The sequence below is a fragment of the Natator depressus genome, chromosome 11, assembly GCF_965152275.1.
Source record: "Natator depressus isolate rNatDep1 chromosome 11, rNatDep2.hap1, whole genome shotgun sequence".
Lineage (NCBI taxonomy): Eukaryota > Metazoa > Chordata > Testudines > Cheloniidae > Natator > Natator depressus.
The window spans coordinates 43,625,067-43,651,664 of NC_134244.1; the positions used below are offsets into that span (position 1 = coordinate 43,625,067).

At 44.2% G+C, this 26,598-nt stretch overlaps 1 protein-coding gene and 1 long non-coding RNA gene across 6 annotated transcripts in view; both read left to right on the forward strand.

Moving 5' to 3' along the window:
* Positions 1–26,598, forward strand: part of AGPS (alkylglycerone phosphate synthase) — a 163,954-nt gene that overhangs the window by 32 nt on the left and 137,324 nt on the right. For 2 of the 5 annotated variants that reach the window (XM_074967661.1, XM_074967662.1), the window contains exon 1: positions 21,019–21,159. The exons of 1 other annotated variant lie outside the window; for it this stretch is intronic. Coding sequence is in view for 1 of the 4 variants with exons in the window: in XM_074967659.1 (XP_074823760.1) it covers positions 20,966–21,159 (194 nt within the window). In the remaining 3 variants the exon portion in view is untranslated. Of the gene's footprint in view, positions 1–20,514; positions 20,547–20,906; positions 21,160–26,598 lie in introns of those variants that run through there. 2 more of the 5 variants (XM_074967664.1, XM_074967659.1) reach the window with 2 other exon arrangements.
* On the forward strand, positions 24–6,105 carry LOC141996021 (uncharacterized). Its single transcript, XR_012641467.1, has 3 exons — positions 24–2,660; positions 4,697–4,788; positions 6,010–6,105. It is a non-coding gene; the product is annotated as an uncharacterized LOC141996021 (long non-coding RNA).

The window sequence follows — 26,598 nt, forward strand, 5'->3', positions numbered from 1 at the left end:
AGTCTTGCCCACGTGCTCAGGGTTTAGCTGATTGCCATATTTGGAGTCGGGAAGGAATTTTCTTCCAGGGCAGATTGGCAGAGGCCCTGCGAGTTTTTTGCCTTCCTCTGCAGTGTGGGGCATGGGTCACTTGCTGCAGGATTCTCTGCACCTTGAAGTCTTTAAACCTTGAGTTGAGGACTTCAGTAGCTCAGACATAGGTCAGGGGTTTGTTACAGGAGTGGGTAGGTGAGATTCTATGGCCTGCATTGTGCAGGAGGTCAGACTACATGATCATAATAGTCCCTTCTGACCTTAAAGTCTATGAATCCATGAGACCTAATTGTAGTGCACTGCAGTCTGGCTATTCTTGGCTAGCAGATGGCTCCCTTGGGGGCAACTGTAGCTAGAACATAGTTCTAGCACAGGAATAAAAGAAGAGAGACTTTGTGCTAAAGAAAGAAGAGAGCTTCTGTGATTTTTACAATCTAAACTGGATTGAAAATACAACAAAAACAATAGCACATCTGCGTGGCGAGAGCAATAAGGACTGGGATGGATTGCTCTTCCTGTGGGAATGTATGAATGTATTGATCTGCATGCAGAACAGATCAATAGAAGCTGTTTTGTTTTCCATATTTCTTGTAAGTCCCACTTTATAAATACTTAACTCTTTATTAATTTCAGTTTCTTTCTTTGGGGGTGTGATGGAGTCTGCTTACATTGCACTAGCCCAGACAGGGTTAAGCCCATATTATTGACAGTGGAAGTCCCACCTCCCCGGCGGGACTGGGCATGCTCCAAATGCTCTAGCAGTATAAAGGGAAGCCAGTATAAAGGGCCAGCCACAGCACCTGACTACACCAGGAATCAGAGCCTCCCCAGGTCCGCTTGAACTCTGGCGACTGGAGGAGCCACAGGAGGTGACGGGCCCAGCTGACCACAGAGAATCTGAAATCTCATGGGAGACCCCAACGCAGACCCTGGTAGGAAGTGACACAGGGAAGGTGACGGAGTGGTACCTCCCACCCGGGAAACCTCAGCGTGTTTTGGTAGGACCCCCCCCCGGCTGAGTCAGTGGCAAGTTGCTATGCCACCGTTAGGGCCCTGGGTCGGGGCCTGGTGGAGTCGGGTGGGCTCGGACCCCCTTACCGGGGCTGCCACACCCCTTGGTGGGCGCCCCACCCCCATAGACTCTGGCCTCTAGGCCCACTGCTCCGCGCCTAAGGGCTACTTGATAGACTCTGGCGGTTAGGCCACGCTGCCCTGACCCTAAGGGCATAAACCATCACGGGGGGAATTATGGAAAAGCTGTGATACAAGTGTTGTGGGAGGGATTTGAATAGATATGATCAAGTCATCTAAAAATAGCAGACTTCTTCCATGCTCCCCTTTGATGCCTGGAACAGGCCCAAATGTGAGAGGGAGAAGGGTTCCAAAGGAAACAGGTAGAGGAGGAAGCTTTGTAGAAGATAAGGGAGCCATAGGGAAAGGGCAGGAGGCGGTGTAAGCATGTGTTCATGTAATAAATGCTGAGGTAGGAGGAGAGGGTTGTAGAAAGCAACTAACGGGAGGGTGAGGACAGAAGCAGGCCCTCTCTCGCTTCCTCGTACATACAAATCTGGCTAGTTGCTTTATCTGTCACAACCTCAAAATTCCATCCCCTTGGTATTTCCTAGCTCACATCAATTTCTGAGTGTGTAAGTTAGATCATTGTTTGTCACCCCTGAATTTCACCCTTTATGACTAAAATACATAATATATATAGTGTATGTTATGTTCATACAGTTTATATAACTTTTTCTGAATGGTCTAACCAATAAATAGTAGTATTCTAAAGTATTCTTTGTCCAGGTAATAAGAACTATTGTATAGAACTGATGTAAGCAGTGTCAGGATGATCTCCGCCCTGACATCTGGTGGTGAGGTGTGGCAAGTTGTGGAAAAGAACTTCAGGGGCCGATCTCATTTGCATAGGCACACCCACCCCGCCTAGAATGAGGCCATAGCTGCCCAAATGGTCACTTTGGCTGCTGTGGGATCCCCAGTGTCTCTGTTATTGGGGCAGGAAGAATAAATTGTTATTACCTGATTATGGGAACTGTGCTTGGAACTGTACTTGGCCTTTCGTTATGATGGAGGGACTCACCATCATCTAAGTAGCACTCGCTAGGCAAGGTTCATGGGTTCCAAAACTGTGTGAATGGAGAGAGGCTGGGGACAAGTATTAATACTTGGTGGCATGGGCCTCTTGGTGAGGGCCTTACATGCTAATTGCACTTTCTCCTCTCTTCACTGTGGAATATCAGAGCTAATTTTGATTTCATTAGAAGTCTAGTTACAGGCTGCTGAGCTCACTTTGGGCTAATAGTGCACCAGCACTGAGGCTCCCCTACTACAAGCTGAATTCACCAAAGAGCTGAACTGACTAAGAGCTGAAATCACTGAGCGTTGTGTTAAGTAGTGGGGGAGCCTGAAGATATATTGTGGAGCAGTTCATAGGATGGCGGGAGCTGCTGGTGGGACGCGGAGCAGTTTGTGGACCGGCTGGTGGAGCAGTTCGTGGGACCGCGGGAGCTGCTGGTGGGCTGCAGAGCGGAGCTGAGTGAAGAAGTTCGTGGGGCGGCTGGCGGAGCGGAGCCCTATGGAGCTGTGGGGTGGTCAGCTTCAGATCATGTAAGGTACCTCTTACCCCCGCCCCCATCTCCACCCAGGTTGGGAGGTACAGCTCTGCAGATAAACTTTCGAACTCTGGGGCTGCCCTGACCAGGGACAGAGACCTTTGCGTCATTGGACTTTTGGGACTTTGGGTGATTTGGGGTTGCTGGACTCAAGAACCAAAGAGAAAGGGCATGCCCCAATTTGCTTGGGGTGGGTTTTTTTGCTCATGGGTTGTGTTATGAATCCTGTTGGTGGTGTTTCCCCAACATAATGCCACATTGTTTCTCTCTGTTATTAAAAGGCTTTTTGCTACACTCAGACTCTGTGCTTGCGAGAGGGGAAGTATTGCCTCTTGGAGGCGCCCAGCAGGGGTGGTATATATTTGTCCCAGGTCACTGGGTGGGGGCTCAAGCCGGTTTGCATTGTGTTATTGGAATGGATCCCCTAGATATTGAACCCGGCCCTTGTTGCTGCCAACTCTGACGGGCAGAAGGGTTACACTGTAATTCCAGATTCATGTGCGAATTGGATTGAAGTAGGTTTTATTTTAAGTTTGTTCCCCCAAATGCACTAGGAGGTCTTGTACACAGAACAGCAAAATATTTGTCTTCAGAAGGTAAGACACATATGGTATTATCTTTTGGTTTAGTAGAGAGCAAAAGTGTTGCAAGCACCCTTTGCACAACACTTTGCAAATACTGTTTATATAATGCAAAAAGCTTGTTTAAAGGGGCACTGTCAGCTTGAAATCTGGGCAGTTTCAAAGAAATGTTTAAATGCTCCTTCAGTAACTATACCTGGCTTTAAGCTCCCCTGTCAGTTTTTGTAGTTTTGCAATCACATTTCATTTTTTTAACATTCTTTCCTATGTTTTCATATGAAAGGCCCGCCCACACAGGAAAAGCTGACTGATTGTATTGGGGAAACAGTAAAATTATTACACAAAGTGCTGTCCGGTGCACCAAATAAAGACATTGAAAGAGCAGGAAACTTTTTCTCTGAGCTCCTTAACTGTAGTAATCTCAGGGTGATACTTGTAACTAAGGTAGGAAAGAAATTTAGACAAATGCGATTTCTACTTTGACTGTATCCCTTTGTAGCTGTTTGATTGGCGTGCCCTATCTCAGCATTCCCCTTAAATAAAGGGCGGTCCCGCTGATCCAGAGGGATTGGTTGTAGGGGTAAATTCCTAGTTCCAGACCAGATATTCAGACTTCCATCTGGAAGTCCCTTCCTGAGTTGAGGGAAGCAAATGCAGGAGAACCTAGCTAGGTAGGATGACTAGATGTCTCGATTTTAAAGGGACATTCCCAATATTCTGTGCTTTTTCTTATATATAAACTATTACCCCCCACCCCATCCTGCTTTTTCACACTTGCTATTTGGTCACCCTATAGCTAGGCCTTTTAGAGCCCATAGAAGCCAAAAGCAGATTTCTGAGAAGAAGCTAAAACAGGGAGTGGTGGACAATGAAATCTCTAGTTTTGTGCTTTGAGATTGTTGAGTTTCATGGAGGCAAAATGGCCAGAAACCCTACTAGTTTGTTCTAACTGCTGCAGAAAACCTAGAAATAAACCCAAAATTCCCAAGGAGGCTCTCTCTACTAGAGACTCCTGCTAAATTCCCACCCAGCTGCATGGACCTTGACCCTGACACAATGAGACTGGGACTCAGAGCTGTAACTTCAAGACAGTTGCTGATTCTTGCCCCTTTTTCATAGAATGTAATATTCTGAGACATTTTAATGTTACGGAGTTCTAGATTTTAAGTTTGTTTGTTACAGCCCAGTATCCTCTCTCATTTCTTCGGAGGGAGGCAAGACTCATCTGTAGGACACACACTACCGTTACCAGTGGCCTTGTTTGTATTTACTATTTAAAGAGAGTTGTCCCTAAGGGAGTGAGATCCTTCCCTGAGTACAAAAAAACCTAGGCTTTGAATTTTAAATTAGTAGAGGTTTTTGAACAAAGCTGTCTTTCCTCTCAGCATGCCCAGGTGCAGAACTATAAGCTGTTAGCTAAGAAGCCTCTGCTTGGGTTTTATTTTCTGTTACCAGGAACAGTCAGCCATCTGCTTGGTAGAGGAAGAGCTGTGCTTTGCTGCTTTTGGAAGCCAGGGTCACAAATACAGCACTACAGTTCTTAGCAGGTGATGTGTTCATATGGTTTCATATCACAAAACTTGTCTGTGACTTCTCAGATTTTTTCCAAGTTGCTCTCCAGCCTTGTTTAGCTTGTAAGATCTCACAGGATCACAGCTTGTTGAGTGGGACTTAAACTATGTATCTTTAAAGATACTGTCTATGGAGGTTCTCACCATTTCCTCACTAACGTTGAGACAGATGAACAGATTAGTCCCAAACTCTGGGGTGCAGCCTCAGCTCATGCTACCACATGAGACATCTGCACCAGTAGAGAGCACCAGAGCCTGCTGCCCACTCCCCTTGAGTGCTATGCTAAATGAGGGTGCTTGGCATCTCCTCAGCATCGTGGAGCTGGCTGGTCTTCCTTGGTAATAGAGCATATCGGGGGTGGTGGTGGGGGCTCCTCAATGCATAGGCATCTGCAGGAAAATGTCCTCTGTACTCCACTGTCTCCTGAAGAGTGCGGTGCTGGAGCTGAACTTGGTGCTAGAAAAGGCATTGATCCTAGAGAAAAATACCTGGATCATTTGCAGAGGAAGAGGTGATGTCTCATGAGCCTTACCTGGGTAGATGCCTCATTTGGAGGGGACTCTTCACAAGTCAGCATTCCATGTACCTAGAAGACCACTGGGCTTCGCTACTGCTGACCCATATGAAAAGTCTTGCCCTATCCCACAGGGCTTGGAGTCTCTTTGCACTCAGTATACAAAATAGGACTGAGTGGAAGTTGGGACTCAACAGAAAAAGCAAGTCTAGCCCCTCATGGGTCGCTACAGTTGGAGCTAAAGTTGTGGTGATTAGAACGGTTGGAGAGCTTCTTCACTGCCTGCCGTCAAAAAGTAACTTCCTGCAGTGGAAGAACTCGAGTTTAGAGCATACACAGTAAGGAACAGGCCTCAGACCTACCTACAGGTTCTTAAGAGCTAATGGTATTTTCCAATGACTAATGTGAGAGGCACTAAACCAAGGGGTGTGGATATCATCAGGGAAACAGAATTGTGAGGCAAATAACTTTATTTATTTCATTCCCTAATAATGAACATGTTTAGAAGCAACCTTGTAAACAAACACCTTTGAGTTGACTATGTAAAGATGGATAAAAGGAGCTTCCTATTGAAGGAAAGTGCTGGGTCGCTGAATTCCTGCTCTTGGATCATAGAAATTTCTGCTGAAGCAGTCAAATCCAGAGTGGGACTGCAGCACTTTCAATAAGGCTTCTCTTACAGGGAAGTCTGAGTACCAGATGGAGGGCTGGATGATGGATGCAGTACCTCTCTTCTAGGATTGTTCAGCATATGGGTTGTTCAGCATATGAAAAGGGCTAAAGTATGTTCACTTAAATTTTACTTTATTTTTGTGGCAAGGAGTGGGGGTTGGCCAAATCTTTGGATTTTAGCAAGCAATTGCCCCTCCTTAGTCTGATCTAGTAATGTGCATATTTGCTTATATAACCAAGAATATTGTGTACATCAGTTTTCATGCTCTCCCAAATCCATGCATTTTAGTATGTTTGTGGCCTAATACAATCTTGTGTGATAGGCAGAGGTATATCTGGCTGTAGTACTTGTTACACAGCACTGTAAATGTGCATGACATTTTATCATACAGATGAAAATAGAGATGAAGATTTTTTTTAAATGACCAGTGTCTCCTTGAATAAAGCACACGGTGACTAGCTGGTGTGGAAATTTTTAATCAACAATTTTCTTACACCATCTAAAAATGGAAGGCAAGTGCAAACAGAAAAGAAAATACACAGATGAAAATTGAGGCTTCCAACAGGAGTGGGAGAATAAGTACTTTTTCGTTGAATGTAAATAGTAAGGCCATGTGTTTTCTTTGCCAGACGTGTATCTCTCAGTTCAAATCTTCAAACTTGCAGTGTCATTTCACTTCTAGCCATGCACCTATGGATCAAGAATTCCCACAAGGTTCTGAACTCTGCACTTTGAAACTGAAAACTTTGGAAAAAAGAACAGCTGTAGAAGCCCAGTTCTTCGCCAGATTTGCCAACCGATCGCAGACTGTAACGTTAGCGTCCTATTATGTGGCCTGGCACATAGCCTATGTGAAAAAGCCCTACTCTGAAGGAGAGCCTATAAAAATGTGCCTCACTGATGTGGTTTCAATCCTGTCACCATTAAACGAGAATCTAGAGGAGAAAATTTCTGGCCTGCAGCTTTCATGCCACACAATAGAATGCAGAATCTCCAACCTGAACAGTGACATCGAATTGCAACTGCACTCACAACTTCAGCAGTGTGAGTATTTGAGCATCACTTTGGATGAGTCATGCCATACACAGGATAAACCTTATTATCGGTATTTGTCCACACTGTGTCTGACGACTGTGTTGTAAGGGAAGAACTCCTCGATATCATGTCACTAAAGGACAGAACTCATGGATGAGATCTAAAGGAAGCGTTGATGTTGGTAGTTGTGAAAAGCCATTTGCCTTTACGAAACTCACTGCCATTGCAATGGATGCGCTTCGTCCATGTGGGGATTTGCGAATGGATTAGTAGGGCTTTGTAAATCTGATGAGAGCTTTCCCGAATTTTGGACATTTCACTGTATTATTCATCGGGAGCAACTGGTATCTAAAAATCTCAAATTTGATCACGTCATGAAACCTGTCTTGCACATTGAGTGCATTTGAGAGAATAAATTTCATAATCAGAGACAATTTCAAAATCTAATTGAAGAACTGTATGAAGACTACTCCCCTGACGATTTGCCATTTCACTGTGAAGTTCAGTGACTCTCGAGAGGTAAAGTTATTTCCCATTTTTTGAGCTTCTGGAACCGGTAAAATTGTTTATGGAGGAGAAGCACAGAATACACCCCAAGCTTACAGATCCTGGATGGGTTCTTGACTTGGCATTTCTTGCAGACATGCTGCTGCATTTGGATAAACTAAACATGGACTTACAAGGAAAATTCCGGTTGCTGTCTGATCTAGTGCAAGCTGTATTTGCGTTCATGAACAAACTGCAGTTGTTTCACAGACAAATGCTTGAGGGAGAGCTGACACACTTTCCCTCAATATCACAACTTCAAGCCAGATCAAAAGAAGAAGCAGCAGAACCCCTAAAATGGAGCACAATTAGGTATGTGAGCATGATTAAAGATCTTAAGGACAGTTTTGAGGAAAGATTCCAAGATTTACAGCAGAAAAGACCTCAGATCAGATTTCTGATTGACCCTTTTAGTGCTGAAGCCGATTGTCTAAAGCCCTCTTTAGTCACTGATGAAGCAACATCCTAAATGGAAATAATAGAACTTTTGGAAGATGACAGACTGAAATCTGTTCAGAAGACAGAGGGGACCCTTACTTTCTAGAAGTCTGTACCAAAGGATAAATACCCCAACATCAGAAGTGCAGCCCTAAATTAATCTCGATGTTTGCCTCGACCTATCTTTGTGAGTCTGTTTTCTCAACACTCAAACATTAAATCCAAGCACTGATCCGTTTTGACAGACAGCCATTTAAAAGAACTGCTGCATGTGAGCACAAATGAACACAAACCAAACTTCAAGGGAATGGTTGAAAGCAAAGATTGCCAGAAGTCCCACTAAGTAAAAGATTAAGTTGTTGTTATAGTTAACTATACATTATAAATGTATAATAAATATACATTATCAACTTATATAATTATGTGTGCATGCATATATATATAAAAAATCATTACATATTATTGTGGCTCTTTGGCAATGTACATTGGTAAATTCTGGCTCTCTCTCAGGCTCAGGTTGGCCACCCCTATATGAGAGGAACCTTGTGGCAATCATTCCCAAGGTCACTGGAGACCAACTGCATCATGGGGCAAGCATACTAAAGTCTCCAGGGAAAGAATGCTGGCTCCACTGGTATCTGAGGACCCTCTGCTGGCCAAATCTATAGATTAGCATTAAAGATGGCTACTAAAGAGAACAGTACTACCTCTTGGCAGGAAGTAAAATGAAGCAGAGAATTTGCTAATTAGGAATTAGAGAATAAAGAAATGAAGCAGAAAGACTGTTCAGGTTGACCGAATGGTAGTACCTCTACTGGACATTTTAGTACAAACAAACCGATAGCACTTTTAGAGGCAGATCTTATGTTGTACCATCTTTAACAGTGCAGGTATTCAGGGCTTTGTACAATGATCTGCCCTCATTTCAAATATGTTTTGTTTTTCAAGGAGGATAAGACCAATTAACCATTTTATTACAACGATGATTTTAAAGAGAAATCATTTATGATACTGTACTAATGAGGCAAGAGAGAGCACTGAAAAGATGAGGGATGTCTTGATCTTATTTTAGTGATTTTAAAGATCCACACAGCTACATATATAGACTAAACTCTTGGGCAGGGAACCAAGAGAAGATTTTGTTCAAATGACTAAGTGATATTGGGTGCCCCAATTTTTGGGTGCTTAATTAGATTTTCAGAAAGTGCTGAACACTCACTCCCTGAAAATCAGGCCCCTTTATGGTGTCTTGTGCTGGACCCCTGGCTATGTCCCAGGCCCCAACCCCCACTCAGCCCCTTCCCCCAAGTCCACACCCCCACCTCCGCCCTGCCTCTTTCCTCCCGAGTGAGCTGTGTCCTTGCTCCTCCCCTCCCCCATGCCAAGCCTCCTGCACATTGCAAAACAGCTGATCGCAGCGGGCAGGAAGCACAGGGAGGGAGGAGGAGGCACTGGGGGAGGGAGGGGTGAGGCTGTGCACCATGTCCTCTCTCCTCCCCTCTCCCCCAGAGCCTCCTCAACACTGCAAAACAGCTAATCGCAGTGGGTGGGAGGCGCTAGGGGAGGGAGGGGGGCTGCACGCCAGATACTTACTCCTCCGCCCTTCCCCCCCAGAGCCTCCTGAACACCGCAAAACAGCTGATCACAGCAGGCAGGAGACACGGGGAAGGGAGGGCAGGGTTGCCAGTGGTTCCTGAGCACCCACCATTTTTTCCCCAGAATTGGCTCCTAGCGGGAGCTGCATATTGTCTTCTGAAGAGCCGCATGTGGCTCCAGAGCCACAGGTTGGCCACCCCTGCTCTCAAAGCATATGAACCTAAAGAATACCAGTGCAATTCTTTTTACTCCCAGTCATTCAGGATGTCCGCAGTAGCTCTTCTTCCCTCAACCCTCCTTGGAGTCCGACACTTCCTTTCCTCATCCTCACATTCTGTTTTCATGCCTGTACTTGCAGTGCTGAGGAACGTTGCACACAAAGAGGGACAATCATTTTTGGCAACATACAAAGAATGTGTTCAAGACAAATTAAATTACTTTTTTTTGGTCTCACTCATTTGAAAATGTCTGTCTTCTATAGGGATATCAGTGCATGTAATGGAGCAGTAAGCTAGCCTGCTATCAAACAAGGAAAAGTGGTATAGATTAATTATCTTGCAAATATTTTGGAAAGTCAAGTAGTTCACCCATTTGTGCTGCTACATTTCTTATGTTTTCAGCTGAAAGAGCAAGCTGCTGTCTAAATTGTTGGCAGCTTTTTCAGATGAGACCAGCATTCTTCAAAAGGGAGCTGCCATTGTTATCTCTTGTATGTTATCTCTACATTGCCCTATTGTAAACAATATGTTTCTCTTCTAATAATAGTAGTATAGTGTTGGTGAAAGCTGTCGGCTTGACAGTGCTAGAGAAAGAAATCCTCTGTTTTATTCATGACAGGTATGTCATTAGTGGCTGAACAAGCATATGGTTGCTATGCCAGAGCAGACTGGTTGTCCATCTAGCCCAGTATCTTATTTCCAACAGTGCGCTAAACCAGTTGCTTTACTGGAAACTTGTAAATCTCACTCCTTATGGACAAATTTAACAGTTGCATGGGGGTAAATTCACTCACAAATGTATCCCTGCTCACATCTAAAGAGATTTCCTGTAAAGGAGGAGAGAATAGTTCCATACTTGGCCTCTCAGCTGAGTCTGCCAATGAAGCAGCCACTTGGAATGATGATGCTTGTGATGCAGACACTTAGGCCTACAACTTCAAAGCTATTTAGGTCCCATTGGGAGTTAGGCATGTATCTGTGCCACCTATTATTAATATTATACAATGTTAATATTCTCTAGGTGGTTCATATCTTTTGTGTTTTCCATTTCTATGTTTGTACATTAGGGTTTTTTTCCTTTTACTGCTTGTATTTTAAGTTACGTTGTCTATTTGTCCAAGCTACTAATTTTGAAAAACTTTTACATTCCAAATATACACTCTCTTCATTTAGAGGTGGACTCTGCCTTCTCTACAGCACGATGCAGGAGATCAATGGCTGTTGTTATACAAGAAGATGTCTTCCCCAAAACATACTCATTGCTATTATACTGGGTTTCCACATCTAAAGTATCAGAGAAAGACTGGATAGTTCTGTTACTCCAAGTTCTCTATTGTGGGTCTGCTGAACACTTGGTAAATTAAAACTAAAGATTTGATCCAGCATATATTTCTGCAATTTTCTGAGAATCACAGCCCTAGAAAGACCATAGATGCTTGCTTGCCTTTGAGAACCAATTTGTCCTATCCCTCTAGAAAGCAAAGAGTTCTTGGGGTCCCTCTGTTTATTCCTTCCCATCATCATATTGTTGCTCCCTTGCTGACCTCTGAAACAGTGAGGTGAGCTAGGGAGTCTGGTAACCTTGGACTGGTTCCCCTTTAAAAATTCTTTCCTGATGTTCACTCAGCCAGGAAACAGCCCAGGCCTGCATTATAATGTGAGCAAGTCCCTGCTGTTGTCGACTGGACACAGCCATAAACTGCACCAAGTATTGGCCAAATTCCAGTGGAGGCTTTTCTAAATCCTTCCTGCAGTTTCATTTGAATAAAACATTCTTCACATCCAACTCTAAATGTTTGTATCATTGCTGTGCACTCATTCCACCACAGGGCCAGCTGCATTTCAACAGTGGGTGATGTGATTCTGCATATCTCATACTTACATCTCAAGGATCATGATGCTAAATTAGTTAATGTTCATAAATCCCTTCAAGAATTTCATATGTAAATCATTTAGAGTCACATTGTACCTGGCATTTATGAAGGTGTAAAAGTTAGGGGAGGATGTAAGTAGCCTTTTCTTTGCAGACCCTGGGCATGGGGTAGGTATAGCTGTATTACTTGCACACAGTGGAATGGAGGAACTATTCCTTCTCTACTCTCCTGGGTGTGTACGAAGTAATAGAGCCCTCAGATTTTATTGTGGATGCTTCCCTATGAAAAGTAAAGCTTTATTATTTGTTTTTGTTTAGAGTATGAACTCTTTTATTTTGATTATGTGCTTTGAAATTTTTAACTTGCAAAACTCTAAAAATGCACATCTCTGTTGACTTTATACAAGTCAAACCAATGAGCTGGCATCACACTCTAAAAACAACATCCCACTTTTATAAATAGACCTTGAGGTGTGTTGGAGAAAGGGATCATGTGCACTGAAAGAATATTTTAGTCTTGACCTGACAACAGCTTGTGATACGTCAAACTACCAGTTTGTAGATCTGCTAGATTCTTCATTGGAAATTGTATGAGCTCTCCTTTTTGTTACAATTATTGTACATTACAAGTTCATTTGTTTGCCAGTGTCTGTTTTCAGTACAGATATTAATCAGTTAGGGTCCTATCCTGCATATATGCATATAATTAACGTTAACAATGTGAATGGAACCACCCTCCTGCTTAAAGTTAACCAAATGTGTATCTGTAGGATTGGAACCTTAGGTGATAAACTTTGCTTATCAGCTGTTAATCATTGTCCCAGGGCGGCAGTAGCCCTTTAAGAGGGATGACGCCAGTGCCCCCGTGACAGGGCAGGGGACCTCCAGTTTGGCTATGAGAGAAGGTACCAGAGGAAGGGAGGATGGTCTGGTCTGAGAGTCATTCGGTCAGGAAGGAAGCAGGCAGGCAGTGCTGGCTGGGGTTCTCAGTGCCTGCTCCTTGGGAACAGGAACAGGCTGAAAGCCTGGAGACCTGGGTAGTGGGAGAAAAAGCAACAAAAAGTTCCCTGGGACTGGCTGATAGTCCCTTAAGATGGCAGGCATTGGGAAGCTGCAAGGAGAAAAGGGTTTCTAGGGAGAGCTGTGCTCAGTTGAGAGAGCATAGGAGAATGCTACAGTAGGCCCCAAAGCAGGAGGAATTGAGAGAGACAAAAGAGCTATAGCCCAGATGGGCTGAGGAACTGTTTGTTGGGTTTTGCCTATTTTTGTGAAATAAAACTGTCTGGAAAAGAGTTGCTGAGTGTGGCAGTGGGTCCCTCATGGGCTGGGGATAAGCCAGCACTCTACAGTCATCTTCTACCTTATTTTAATCTAGGGTCTACCATGACTAGGAATCAAATAAATTCAAATCTGGAATTATTACTGCTTATACATGGATTGTTATACAAAGACTCCAGCAAAGAATAAAGCTTCAGAAGATCAATCGGATGAAAGACTTTTTAGAGTATGCTTTGGCATAACTTAAAAATCTTTCCTGGGAAATCACAGTAAGTCCCAGCAGTACTGCAGAAAACACAACCCGTCAGGGCTTACATCATGCACACAGAGATGTGGAGAAACTGGCAACAGTTTCTTAGCTACAGTTCTTAGTACTTGAAATCTTCAGCTTTTGAGAATGGAGAATCTGAGTCTTTTTTCTATTTAACTCCAAGTCCATGTTCAAAAAACATTTTGACATTTTAATCAGATTTTAGTCCAACTGTGTATGTTTATTTTTAATTCCATTTTCTCTTCTGAGACCAATCTTAACAATTGTGGAATCCAGGCAGCACTTCAGGAGTAGAAGTTGTTTATGAAGTAAGGGACTAATGCTGTTTTCAGTCCTGACAGTTATCATTCGTGTGATGAGTGTATGACTCTCTTTAAACTGCCCAATCCTATTGGCCTAGAGCTCTAAGCATTAACTGATTAAGCAATCTGATCACATGTTAATTCAACCTCTTTTCCTCCTAATTTTATTTATTTAAGTAGTTTGGTTTATAAAATATAAAAACTGTATATCCCATGCTCAGGACACAAAAAAGTAATTAATTCTCACAATTATGGAAAGTTGACCCCATCTCCCTACTTGAGATTGCAATCAGCTTCCTTTATAAAGCCTGATAGGTTTGGATGAAAAATTGGTTTGGCCTGAAAATTGCTAATTTACTCTAACACAATGAAGAATGTTTTCAGAACCTGTAACTCCAAAACAGAAGTTTTTTAAACATAACAGAAACAAACAACCCTGATTCAAAATGGTGTTTTCAGTCTAACATTTCTTTGTCTCCTTCTATTTCAAAAATGGGTTGTTACAAATCATTCTAACTCTCCTTGAAAACTCATGTGCCAGCTATATTTAAAAAAAATATAAGTTCTATTGCTGCAAAAAATAAAAGTTTTATTGTGGATAACTGTGGTCCCAATCCTGCTCATATTTATTTCTGTAGATGTTCTGGGCCCCATCCTGCCCCCATTTTATATTAATGGGAATGTATTCAAACTCACTTCAGTTGGCTTGTGACTGGGCCTATCAATGGTTTACTGTCAAACTGGGAAGACATATCTAGTGAGGTCCCAGATCTGTCCTGGGTCTGGTACTAGTGAATATTTTCATTAATGACTTGGATATTAGAGTGGAGAATATGCTTATAAAATTGCAACCCCTCCCAGCTTGGTGTCAAGCATTCAGGAGGATAGGATTAGAATTCAAAATGACCGTGATAATTGAAGAATTGGTCTGAAATCAACAAAATGAAATTCAGTAACACAGTACAAACTACTACACTTAGGAAGGAAACATCAAACGTACAAATACAAAATGGGGGATAACTGGCTAGGTAGTAGTACTGCAGAAAAGGATCGGGGGATTATCATGGATCAGAAATTGAATATGAGTCAACAATTGGACATGGTGAAAAAAGCAAATATAATTCTGGAGTGTATTAATAGAAGTGTTGCATGTAAGAGAAGGGAGGTAATTGTTTTGCTGTACTCAGCACTAGTGAGGCCTCAGCTGGTGTGTTGTGTCAAGTTTTGGACACCACACTTTAAGAAAGATGTGGAAAAACTGGAGAGTGTCCAGAGAAGAGCAACAAAAATGATAAAAGGTTTAGGTAATCTGATCTAGGAGGAAAGGTTAAAAAAACTGGGCATGTGTACTCCTGAGAAAAGAAGGCTAAGGGGGGAACTGATAACAGCCTTCAAATATGTTAAGGGCTGTTATAAAGAGGACTGTGATCAGTTGTTCTTCATGTCCACTGAAAGTAGGACAAGAAGTAATGGGCTTAACCTGCAGCAAGGGAGATTTAGGTTGGATATTAAGCAAAGCTTTCTAACTATAAGGATAGTTAAGTTCTGGAGCATATTGCCCAATTTGTGGAATTCCCTTCATTGGTGGTTTTTAAGAACAGGTTGGACAAATGCCTGTCAGGGTGGTCTAGGTATACTTGGTCCTGCCTCAGTGTAGGAGGATAGACTTGAGGTTCCTTCCACCCCTACATTTTTACGATTCGACACCTCCTCACCCCCACATTAATGAATAGGGGGGCCTGTATCATTCCTGCCACTTCAGTTTGGCAGCTGCTCAGAGATGGAGTCTTAAAGCAGCTCCAACAAAAAGGAGATAGGCTGTATTGGCCATTGTTCTGATTTGGCCTGAGGGCTGGGAGTTTGATACAGGCAATGCAGAGTACATTTTCATATGCTGCGTGTAAATAATCCAAACCAGCATACCCACTAACTCTGAGTTTAGTCATTTATTCCTTTTAATGTAAACAAACTCTTATCTACTTATCACGAATTTGTATTAGTTTTCTTGAGAGGTGCAGTGGTGTCTTGTGGCAAATTATTTGGCAGTCTTGGATTCATTCTAATTAACTCTCTAATTTGGCATTCCGTCAAGCTGTGTAGGCAATGCCACCTGATTGTAGAGTGTTGGATGGTTTGAAGCTGGAATCCCCAATCGTCTCTGCAGGGGAGCACCCCTAATCCCATGAGAGTATTCATAAACACTCTTGCAAGTGGAAACTCATTTCTGGACTTTAATCTCGGTTCTTCCTAAGTAGGGAAGAGAGAGTTCCAAAGACAGCAAGGGCATGACCATTTCTAAGAAGAGCAGATTTGAGAAATTCTTCTTGAAAGCATATGTTTGCTAAGATGCCTGACAAGCTTGTATCTTTTCCTTTCCCCGTCAACCTTGATGCTCTGCCTTCCTCAATTCTAAGGGGAAATAATGGTACTTTTTTTGTTGTTGTTCTCAGTAAGCAGATTTAATATCCTGGGAAGATTTGTGTTCCTGTCCAGGACTTTGGAACAAGACACTGTCCCCACTGGGAACTTGACCCTGAGAAAAAGCCTAGGGAGAGATTTGGGGCTGAGTGCTGCCTGACATAGGCTAGGAACTGTGAGCAAAGGAAATATCCTGTTGTTTGACTCCTCCTGTGCACGAGGAAACAGGACTTTGTCAAGTCTTTGTAAATAAACAGGATTGCATCAAAGAAATACCTGTCTCCATCATCTATTTCTTCTCCTAACTGAAACAACCCACCAGATTGTGAATTTTTGCTAGCCACTCAGGTCGAAAAGAGTCAATACTGGTGCTAGAGGTGGGATCTAGTTTTCAAGGAGAGAAATTATGAGCTAGTACTTTTCTTCTCAATTTGTAACCCACAGAGGCCCAAAGGGGAGAGTTGGATTGTCTCAATTCATGTGATATAAAACCCACTATCTTTCAGGGGAAAACTCCCAGGGAGGCTTTTCTGGCTCAGTTCAACATCAAAACCCACATGAATGTCTGGGAAGAGGAAGGGGGGATGGATTAGAAGCCAACATGAATGGTCCATCTCTGATATCTAACCCCAGAAAAGAGACAAGAGTTATCCAGACCTGGTAGAAGCTCTTGACATGTCTGGGGCCAGCAATCAATTTGAGCTGGCCAAGGCTCCAGCTAAGGGCTAGAAGGACAGGGAAAGAAGAGACTTCATCTGAATTGGCAGAGGGCTTGCAGACACCTGTGTAACTGGCATATCCAGATACCAATGAGGACTGGATATATTGGCAATGGACCAATTTGTAAACATTCAGCTAGACTTGTGCTTGCAAATCAAGATCAGTGAGGGAGACCAAAGACACTACAGGAAGCTACGGAATCAGCCATAGAACTTGAATCTTTCCATGCAGCTGGGTACCAGAAGAGGAAGTCACTAGTGAGGAAGATGGAAGCTGATTGGCATGAATTCTGCAAGTACAGATGTGTATCGAATATGTATGATAGAAAAGGGGATTCTAATCCGGTTTATGACATTTTTGAACAATTAGAAAAAGTGATAAATTCAGTTTGTAAAACAAGGGAAATCAGCAATAATTCAAAAATTAAGGGAAGCAATTCAGTTAAATGGTACTGCTGGAACTGTGAAAAAATTGAGAACAGAAAGGAGGATTATTATAAATATAAGGCTGGCCAGGACAAAGTATCACAATTCCCTAGTGAAAGCCCCTCTCCCAGTTTGGGAAGTGAGAGGAACCTAAACTGAAGGGACAAAGTGTGGAGGTCCAAGAATCAGCCCTACAGTTGTTTTAGATCTGGGCCATAAAACAACAGTAATGAGAATTTGGTAATTGAATATGTAATAGGATCTGTGAAATGTGTGGGAATAGTGGACACTGGCTCAAACACAAGTTGTTAAACCAAACGTGCTAAAAAGGCTAAGGAATCAATAGGGGATCCAAAATTGAACCATCTAAGGAGAAGCTAAGTGAACTTCTACTGGGTGAAATGCAGGCAGGATATAGAAAATTAGTGCAGGAAATATGATGCTTGTGTAGCAAAAAAGGGTCTCTCTAAGACTGGGAGAGCCCGTGTGTGGCTGCATCTCATTGAAGCACCAAAGGAGTGCATTACTGTTGATTTGCTTAGGTCTCTTCCTGAGACAGAGACTGGCAATCAATATTTGCTGATATGGACTGTTTCACATAATGGCCTGCAGCTTACCCAATAGCAAAGATTTTAGTGAATGAATTCTTCACCAGAGTTGGGATTCCAGGTGTTATTGGCTTTATCTCAGGAGAATTTAGAAGGGATTTGAAGGAAGTTGGGTTAAGGGCTAACTTTTTTCCATTGGCTTTTCCACATTATTCAAATTGCACATGGGTATCAACAGGTGTTGCTGAAATGGCATTGAATATGGTTTATCTTTATCTATACTTACAGCTAAACTGTATCCAGCATCAGTTCAGTGGCATTCATTACTGACTTCCATTGTCAGCAATAGGTATTTTTTTCTGCTGTAGCTAAGCTCTGAGCAATCTCTAATGCTGCAGATATTTATTGCTATTGACTATAAACCAGTAATTGTGTATTTCTAATATTTTCTGTTCCCTTTTTAATAGTTAAAGGCAAATTTCAACTATAGGATTTTCCTGTTTGAGCAATATTTTCTCTGCTTTAAATCCTTAGCATTATAACTCCTTTAAGGAGGTATCTTCACTCCCACTCCTTGATTACATTTCCTAAAAGAAGATGAAGAGTCAGGAGAGGATTCACTATAGAAAATTTAATATCAGCTGACCATACCATTGTATCAAAAGGGATTAATACTGTAATGTGAAGAGCAGGTTCTCTCTTGCCTTCCCACAAGAGCACAAAACCAGGCAAAATAACTCAGCCACACAAATATGCCAATGTATATTACCAATTAATAATTGTAATTTAAACTAAATATTTCTGAATTATTATATGTCCTTTAAACTTTGGTTCTTATACAGGCTGGGTGAGTTTAGAAGGATGCTCTCATCTCTTAAGAGGGGGTGCAGTGGCTGTGCTGTAAGGATGAATGAGATATAACATAGTCACTCCATGCACTGGGAGGGATTAAGTTAGCAGAGATATCTAGTCTCCTAAACTGGGCCAGGTTCCACATTAATTTATGAGTGCTGGCAGTAAAAGTTTAAAATGTTCTGGTAACATGACTAAGAAGATTTAGGCCCTCTTTGTATATTAGATTATTTTTGATAGTGCTATTTTGTTGCTATGTATACACGTGTACATGTTTTACATATGTAACCCAGTTATGATTCCCTGTTTTATATACCTGCCCCTCTACTTGACACCACCAACCCAAAGCTGCTGTGACCTATTCTTCTGCTGTAACTGGCCCCAAAGCCCTGAAACTAGGCTAGGTTCAGAAGCTAGCTGTTTTATATATATTGGTACTCGGTAACTTCTTATTCTCCTCTACAAGGAACTATTATTGTGTAAAAATAAGTAGCACTAATTGATGTTAAAATACTAGTAATAGTCATATTATTATTTATTCAGACTATCATAACTATACAGATTAGAATTAATTAGGAATAGGCAAGGCCAGGGCCAAGAAAATGGAGTTATATACATGTATTGCTATGTTTAGGAAAAGCTAAGAGCAATAATTTATACTGAATTTCTCTGAATCCTCTAATGTCCACTAAATTGTGGATTATGTTGCAGGTACCTGAATATATTCAGCAGGAGGAACCCAGGTGTCTGCACTGAATGTAAGGAAGAATGAGACAAGGGATAAAAACACCAGGTGGTGCTCAGATGGTTTAGGAGGCTCTAATCCAGTGGTGGGCAAACTATGGCCCGCAGGCCACATCCGGCCCGCCAGTTGATTTAATCTGGCCCTTGAGCTCCTGCTGGGGAGCAGGGTCTGGGGCATGTCCCACTCCTGTGCTCCAGCCAGTGAGCGGGGTCGGGGGCCGCTCTGCACGCGCATGCCGCAACTCCGCACAGCTCCTGGAAGCAGCGGCATGCCTGCCCTCTGGCTCCTATGTTTAGGGGCAGCCAGGGGGCTTCATGCACTGCCCCCGCCCCAACCGCTGCCCTTGTAGCTCCCGTCCCATTGGCCGGGAACTGCATCCAATGGGAGCTGCAGGGGCGGCGCCTGTGGACGGGGCAGGCGCCTGGCCGTGCCTCCATGTAAGAGCCGGAGGGGGGCATGTCGCTGCTTGAGGTAAGTACCACCAGAGCCTGCACCCCTGAGCCCCTCCCGCACCCCAACCCCTTGCCCCAGCCCTGATCCCCCTCCCACCCTCTGATCCCAGCCCAGAACCCCCTCCTGCATCCCAACCCCCTCATCCCCAGCCCCACCCCAGAGCCTGCACCTCCAGCCAGAGCCCTCACCCCTCCCATACCCCAACCTCCTGCCCCAGCCTGGACCCCCCTCCTGCATCCTGAACTCTTCATTTCTGGCCCCACCCCAGAGCCCGCACCTTCAGCCAGAGCCCTCACCCCCTCTTGACCCCAACCCCAATTTCATGAGCATTCATGGCCCGCCATACAATTTCCATACCTAGATCATACCTAGACTTTTTTGGGTCAAAAAGTTTGCCAACCCCTGCTCTAATCCCTGTTCAGAATGGTAGGATGGCAGTGTTCAAACTCTTGAGTCAGGCTCCCTAAATTCTTGCAATTGGTTTGTAAAATGTGAGGTTTGAAAACCATAATCCATTTCAGGGCTTTTGATTTACCTTTTGATTTTTGAGCCTGTAGGCAGGGATACTGCAACCATTTGTATAGTAGGGGGTGCTGAGAGCCATTGAACCAAACCATACATCCTGTATATGATGGAAACCACTTCAAGCTGGCCCCCGCTCCAGCCTCTGTGCCTGTAGGGTACAGTGAGCTCACGTTTTCAGACCCGTCTTCCTAACCACAGGGGCAGACCTGTACCAGGGCTTTTCCAAGGTGACAGCTAAAGTGCAGGAGTGCAGACGGTGGGGCTGCTGGACAAACACCACCCATCCCACAGTTTGTGAACAGGGTGAGAGGGGGCCACAGCAGGCTGGGTCGAGAGGGGTGCAGCCTCTGTTGACGGGGCGGAGGGTTCAGAACCAGGAGGCTCCACTCCCGCCGCTGAGCGCCTTGGCGCAGGGATTCCTTTGCCATGGAGCGAAGGGGGGAGGGGGCGGAGGCTCAGCTCTCCTGCTGGGCCCGGGCTCCACACGGCAAGGGGCGGGCTGGGCAGCGAGAGAACGCCACCCTGGCGGGGGTGCCCTGGATGGGGAGGCAGGGGAGGGGGCGAGGCGCTACCCGCCGCACAGGTGCGAGGGGCGGGGCCCTGCCTCTGCGGGCGGGAGGGCTGGGAAAGAGGTGCATGCCGGGAGTACCGACAAGCGCTCGCAGCGCTTTCCTCCTTTCTCGCGTGTGACCTCTTACCCGGCGGCGCAACGCGGAAGTGCGATGGCGGCGGCAGCCGAGGCAGGCGGCCCGGGGTCCCAGCCCGCTGCCCAGCGGAGGCTGCGCATCCTCTCTGGCCACCTGCAGGGCTCGCCGGCGAGCCGGGCGCCCGAGGCTGAGCGGCTCCTCTCCCCGAGCCAGTGCAGGGCGAGGGGCGCAGCTGAGCGGCCGGTCGCATCCACCATCCCTAAGAAACGGTGAGTGGGGCGGGGCCCCGGGGAAGGCGCCTCTTGGCAGGCCGGCGAGGGCAGGAAGGTGTTGGTGGGGAACGGTGGCCCCGGGGAGCGGCGCCCATGTCGGGGGTGTACTGGGTATCTCGGTTTGTCGCCCGTCTGGAGATAGAGGCTGCCTGGGAGGGGCAGTGGGTGGACGCGGGGTATTTGGAGGATTCATGTGTCCACGTGAATTGATGAAGGAGTTAATTAGGGTGGTCCTGTCGGGGAGGGGGCGTCGGGTTAACCTGAGGCGGGGAAAATGCTGGGTTAGGGGCGAGAGGAGCCCTGTCGTTCTGGAGGAAGCTTGGAATGAATGAAGGAACTGTAGGGATTTTCCCTGCGTGCTGGGGCCATGGGCTGTAGGAAATCAAAAGGCCTAATTTTCTCTTTCTCATCTCTGTTCCGCTAGTAAGTGGAATACTTATGTAGTTATTCAATGTAGAATCTGAGTGTGTTTATCAAATTGGCAAAGGGAGCAGATCCTTGATGTTGGTAAAACAGTTAAATCTGGTGGAAAGTGCAGTGTGTGTGTGTGTGTGTGTGAGTGAAAACTTAGGACTAGTCTATGTTAGAAATGTTACAGCTGCACCGATGCAGCATGTAATAACATAAGAATGACCCTACGGGGTCAGACCAAAGGTCCATCTAGCTCAGTATCCTGTCTACCCCCAGTGGTCAATGCCAGGTGCCCCAGAGGGAATGAACTGAACAGGTAATCATCAAGTGATTCATTCCCTGTCTCCTATTCTTAGCTTCAGCAAATGGAGGCTAGGGACACTATCACTATTATAGTTTTGGCCTTCACAACATCCTCTGGCACAGAGTTCCACAGGTTGTCTGCTGAAGACACTCTGTACTGACTGGAGAGAGCTCACCTGTCAGTGCAATAAAACCACCTCTTCTGCTGTCATAGCACTGTCCACACCAACACTTAAGTCAGTGCAACTTGTGTAGTTCAGGGAGGTGGCTTAGTCACATCCTGTGTGACGTAAGTTATATGGACATAAGTGGTAGTATGTACAAGCCTCAGTTTTGTTTCTTCCTATGAGTTTTTCACTGTCCAGTTCTGAGTTATTTGCAGTTTCTACCTGATGTAGATACTATAGAAGAAACTTGTTTTCATATACTGGCACTAAACTATGGGCTTCTGGAGTTAATAGCTTTGCCATGAGGCTGAAGTTGGTTCTTTATATGTGGTTTTGAGTTATTTATTTCAAGAACAACTTAAAAAATAGTGTAAGGTTACCTTTTTCCAAAAACATCACCATAATGTGACTAAATTGTTATAAAAGTCATACTAGTAGTATTGGGTGGAGGCATTTCTGTTTCCAAATGGTCAGTGAATGATATTTGAAAAGGTGCAATTCAGTACGTGGTGTAACAGTCAAAATGCATCTGGTTTTCTTTCAACTTTCTACCATGCACAGAAATTGCTGGAAATACAGAAGTTGAGAATCAAACTTTTGTGTTTTTCTGTGATCAAACTTAACTGGATATGTAGTAAGTAAGAGGAGGCATGGGTCATCATTAAAGGTATGACTTTTTTCATGGAAAATTCCAGTAAATGTCATGGAAGAGATGTGGGAAAATAAGGATGTGCCGTGGGAAAATAAGGATGTGCCATGGAAAGGGGGGGAGGGGGCTGTGTGCATGTGGAGGAGGGAGTTGTGTAGCATGGGCTCTTGTCTTTTGGGGGTGGGGCTGGCTCTGGGTGTTCTGACTTGGTTCCTGTGGCTGTAACACCAGTCAGGTATGGTGTGTCTGCTCTTCCGTAGGTGGAGGCAGAGGACCAGACTTGATTGGTGTTATGACCTAGTCCACTGGGTCGCAGTGCCAATCAAACTTGGCCCACTGCCCCGTATCTACACAGAGCTGGATGCGCTAAACCTCAGTGGTGCTGCAACACCCGGAGGAGAAAGGAGCTGCCAATGTGGTGGTCACAGACGTTATTCAAATTCATGATTACTGTGAACACATTGACCTCTGCACCAAAACGGTAGCCTTAGTCACCACATTGGTACAGTTGACATAATCCATTGCACTTGTTTACTTTGACTCTGAAACTGTAAGTTAAAAGAAAAGGAGTACTTGTGGCACCTTAGAGACTAACAAATTTATTTGAGCATAAGCTTTCGTGAATGCATCTGATGAAATGAGCTGTAACTCACGAAAGCTTATGCTCAAATAAATTTGTTAGTCTCTAAGGTGCCACAAGTACTCCTTTTCTTTTTGCGAATACAGACTAACACGGCTGCTACTCTGAAACCTGTAAGTTAAGTTGCTGTTTGATATTTTAATTGAGCAATTGTTGCTGATCATTGGTATTGCCTACATTTAAGCATTTCTAAGGACTTGTATATAAGACCCTCGTAGACTCTGAGGCCAGAAGGGACCACTGTGGTCGCCTAGTCTGACTTCCTGCAGGTTTCCGGCCATAAGCTTCACCCACCCCTTCCTGTAATAGACCTGTAACTTCTGGCTGAGTTATTGAAGTCCTCAAACCATGATCTAAAGACTTCAAGTTACAGAGAATTCACCATTTACTCTAGTTTAAATGAGCAAGTGACCCATGTCCCATGCTGCAGAGGAAGGCAAACCCCCCAGGGTCTCTGCCAATCTGACCTGGGGGAAAATTCCTTCCTGACTCCAAATATGGTGATCAGTTGAACCCTGAGTGTGTTGGCAAATCCACCAGCAAGGCCTCTGCAAAAGAATTCTCTGTAGTAACTCAAAGCCCGCCCCATCTCTGACTATTGGGGATTTTTGCTATTAGCAGATTGCCTACAATGATAAAAGGCCCATCTCATCATACTATCTCCTCCATAAACATTCCAAGACTGAGCTTGCTACAAGTTAGGTTTTTTGCTCCCACTGCTCCCGTAGGAAGGTTATTCCAGAAATTCACTTCTCTGATGGTTAGAAACCATCTAATTTCAAGCCTACACTTGTTGATGGCTAGTTGATATCTATTTGTGCTTGTGTCAAATTAACATTGGTAGGCCAGAAATCTTGCTGCAAGTTTTATCTGGGCCTGCTAATGGTTTCTGAAATACTTTGTCGTCCTAATGTGATATGAATACTGTGATCCTGGCAGACCAGATGCCAGTCCATGCCAAGGCCCGTGGCCCTCACTGACCATTGACAATGCTTAGCTGGAAACCAGTCTGGCTCACCTCTGTTAGTATTGTTAACATAGATATTAGTTATAAGTAAGGCTGCGAGTCTGTCAAGGAAGTCATGGATTCCATGACCACCATGACTTCTACAGCGGCTGATGCTGGCTCAGAGGCTGCCCTTTCTGAGCAGCAGAAGTTTGGGCATGTGGGAGGGGGCTTAAGGGCAGGAGGTTGGGGAGTGTGAGTGGGGGTGCTTACCTTGGGATGGGGGTCTCCTACTGGCATGGCCCCCCTGCAGCTTCTAGGCGGCGGAGAGGCTGGGGTCTCTGCGCTGCCTTTTCTAGCAGGTCTCACCCCTGCAGCTCCCGTTGGCTGCGGTTCCCGGCCAATAGAAGCTGTGGCTTGTGGTGGGAGCAGTGGAGCCTCTGCCCTGGCCCCTGCGTCTGTTGCCTAGGACCTGCAGGGACGTGGAGCTGGTAGAAAGCCCCTGCCAGCCCCACCAACCCTCCCTCCCCCAGCACCAGCAGGGGTCCTGGGTGCTTCGTGGGGCCACAGGCAGTTGCCCTGCTTGCTACCCACTAATGCTGACCCTGACTTTTATATGAAGAAAAAGAGTTGTTGTGGCACAGGTTTTTATAGCCTGTTGTGGGGGAGAGTCGGCTTGGAGAGAAAAAGACTGAGAATTCCGGTGTAAGGGACCATCTCTCTCAAAGGCAGGCTTGCCTGGGTGGCAAGAGAGACTAGAGTGCCAAATAGTACAGTTCTTGACTCCAATTTAAGGCTGTTTATAGTGCTTTACGAGTTCACACTTGTTACTTGGTGAAATTTAATTATAAAACACAAGTTTGGGGTTCATGTCCTGTTTCCTAACAGTCTGCCCTGAGGTTGGCCGACACTCCAGGCAGCTTGACAAATACACCATCCTTCTTTCCAGATACAGAACAGAAATATTTAACACTCTTGCTTTCCTGCATCATTAATGCTATTACCATATTAATTTACCAATGTGTTTATATTCTTGCTAGGGTTCCTTTTGTTCCTAATAGACATTAAAACTACATCTGATTGTCCTTAGCCCTGCTAGTCATGGATTTTTCCATATCTTTAGATTCCCTTATGAATTTTCTACACTTCATAACTTCTAATTTGTTAACTATCTATTTCCCCTATTTTCCATATGTTGCTTTTTTATTTTTAATTGCTGCCTTTACTTTTAGCCAAAGTTGTCTTAATTCTTGATTGTGGACACGTGGCTTGTAGGCCACCAAATAAATTCTTCTTTTTATTAACTCTCCCAATTTTTTTCCTGTATGTTTTTTCCCCTCAATCAGTTTAGCTCATAATTTTCTTTAACTTTGGGAAAATGCTTCTTTTGAAGCACCAAGTGTACATATTACTGTTAGAACTGTCTTCTCTTTCCCCATATTCAGTGTAATCACGTCATGGTCACTGTTCCCTGAACAACCATAGTTGTCCAGTCCAATTTTTTCTTCATCTTTCTCCATCATAAAGAGGTACAAAGTAGTTACCTCATGGTGGGTGCAATAATACTTGTTATAAAACTATAATCTACAACTTTCTGTGTGTGTGTATGCGCGCGCGCGTGCCTTTCTCTCTGATCCTTGTGTATGTAGTGAAAGAAATGAAGTGCACATTTACCTTTGGAGATCCAGCGTACCTAACTTCATAGCCTATACAATGTAGTAATGTTAGTAGCAGGGTGGAATGTATTTAAAATGTAAAAATTAAAAATCTGATTTAGATGTACGTTAACCTATATAATTGCTTAAATAAACATGTATAGATACACTGTATCCTCTTGGTTGGAAGAAAGAAGCACCAAATACATTGTAAAAGCTATATTTAATTGAAAATCAACACATTTTAATGGTAACCAACCAATGAGAATGAACTTTTCTTTAGGAAAATAAGTAAAGTACAAATGCAAAATAAGATGAAAGTTGATTTTAAATCAAGGTTTTCTGCTTGCTCATTTAAATTATTAAAATCTGTTTTAAATTGCCTTGATTTAAATCAGTCCACTCTGGTCTCCTCTCCCCTCTGTGTGTTTCTAGGTATGTCTACACTGGATTTTAAAACCCATAGCAGCCAGGCTCAGACTCGCTACCACGTGTTTTTAAAATGCAGTACAGATATATCCTCTGTCTCCCCCAAGAGTCATCTTAAAACCTTCCAGTTTCTCTGCCTGGTGACTCCTAGATCAATTTTTTCAAGTGATCCCAGACCCCTACTACATGACTTCATTGCTAGGCAACCTCTGCCCTGATAAGCCAGTTCTCCTGAG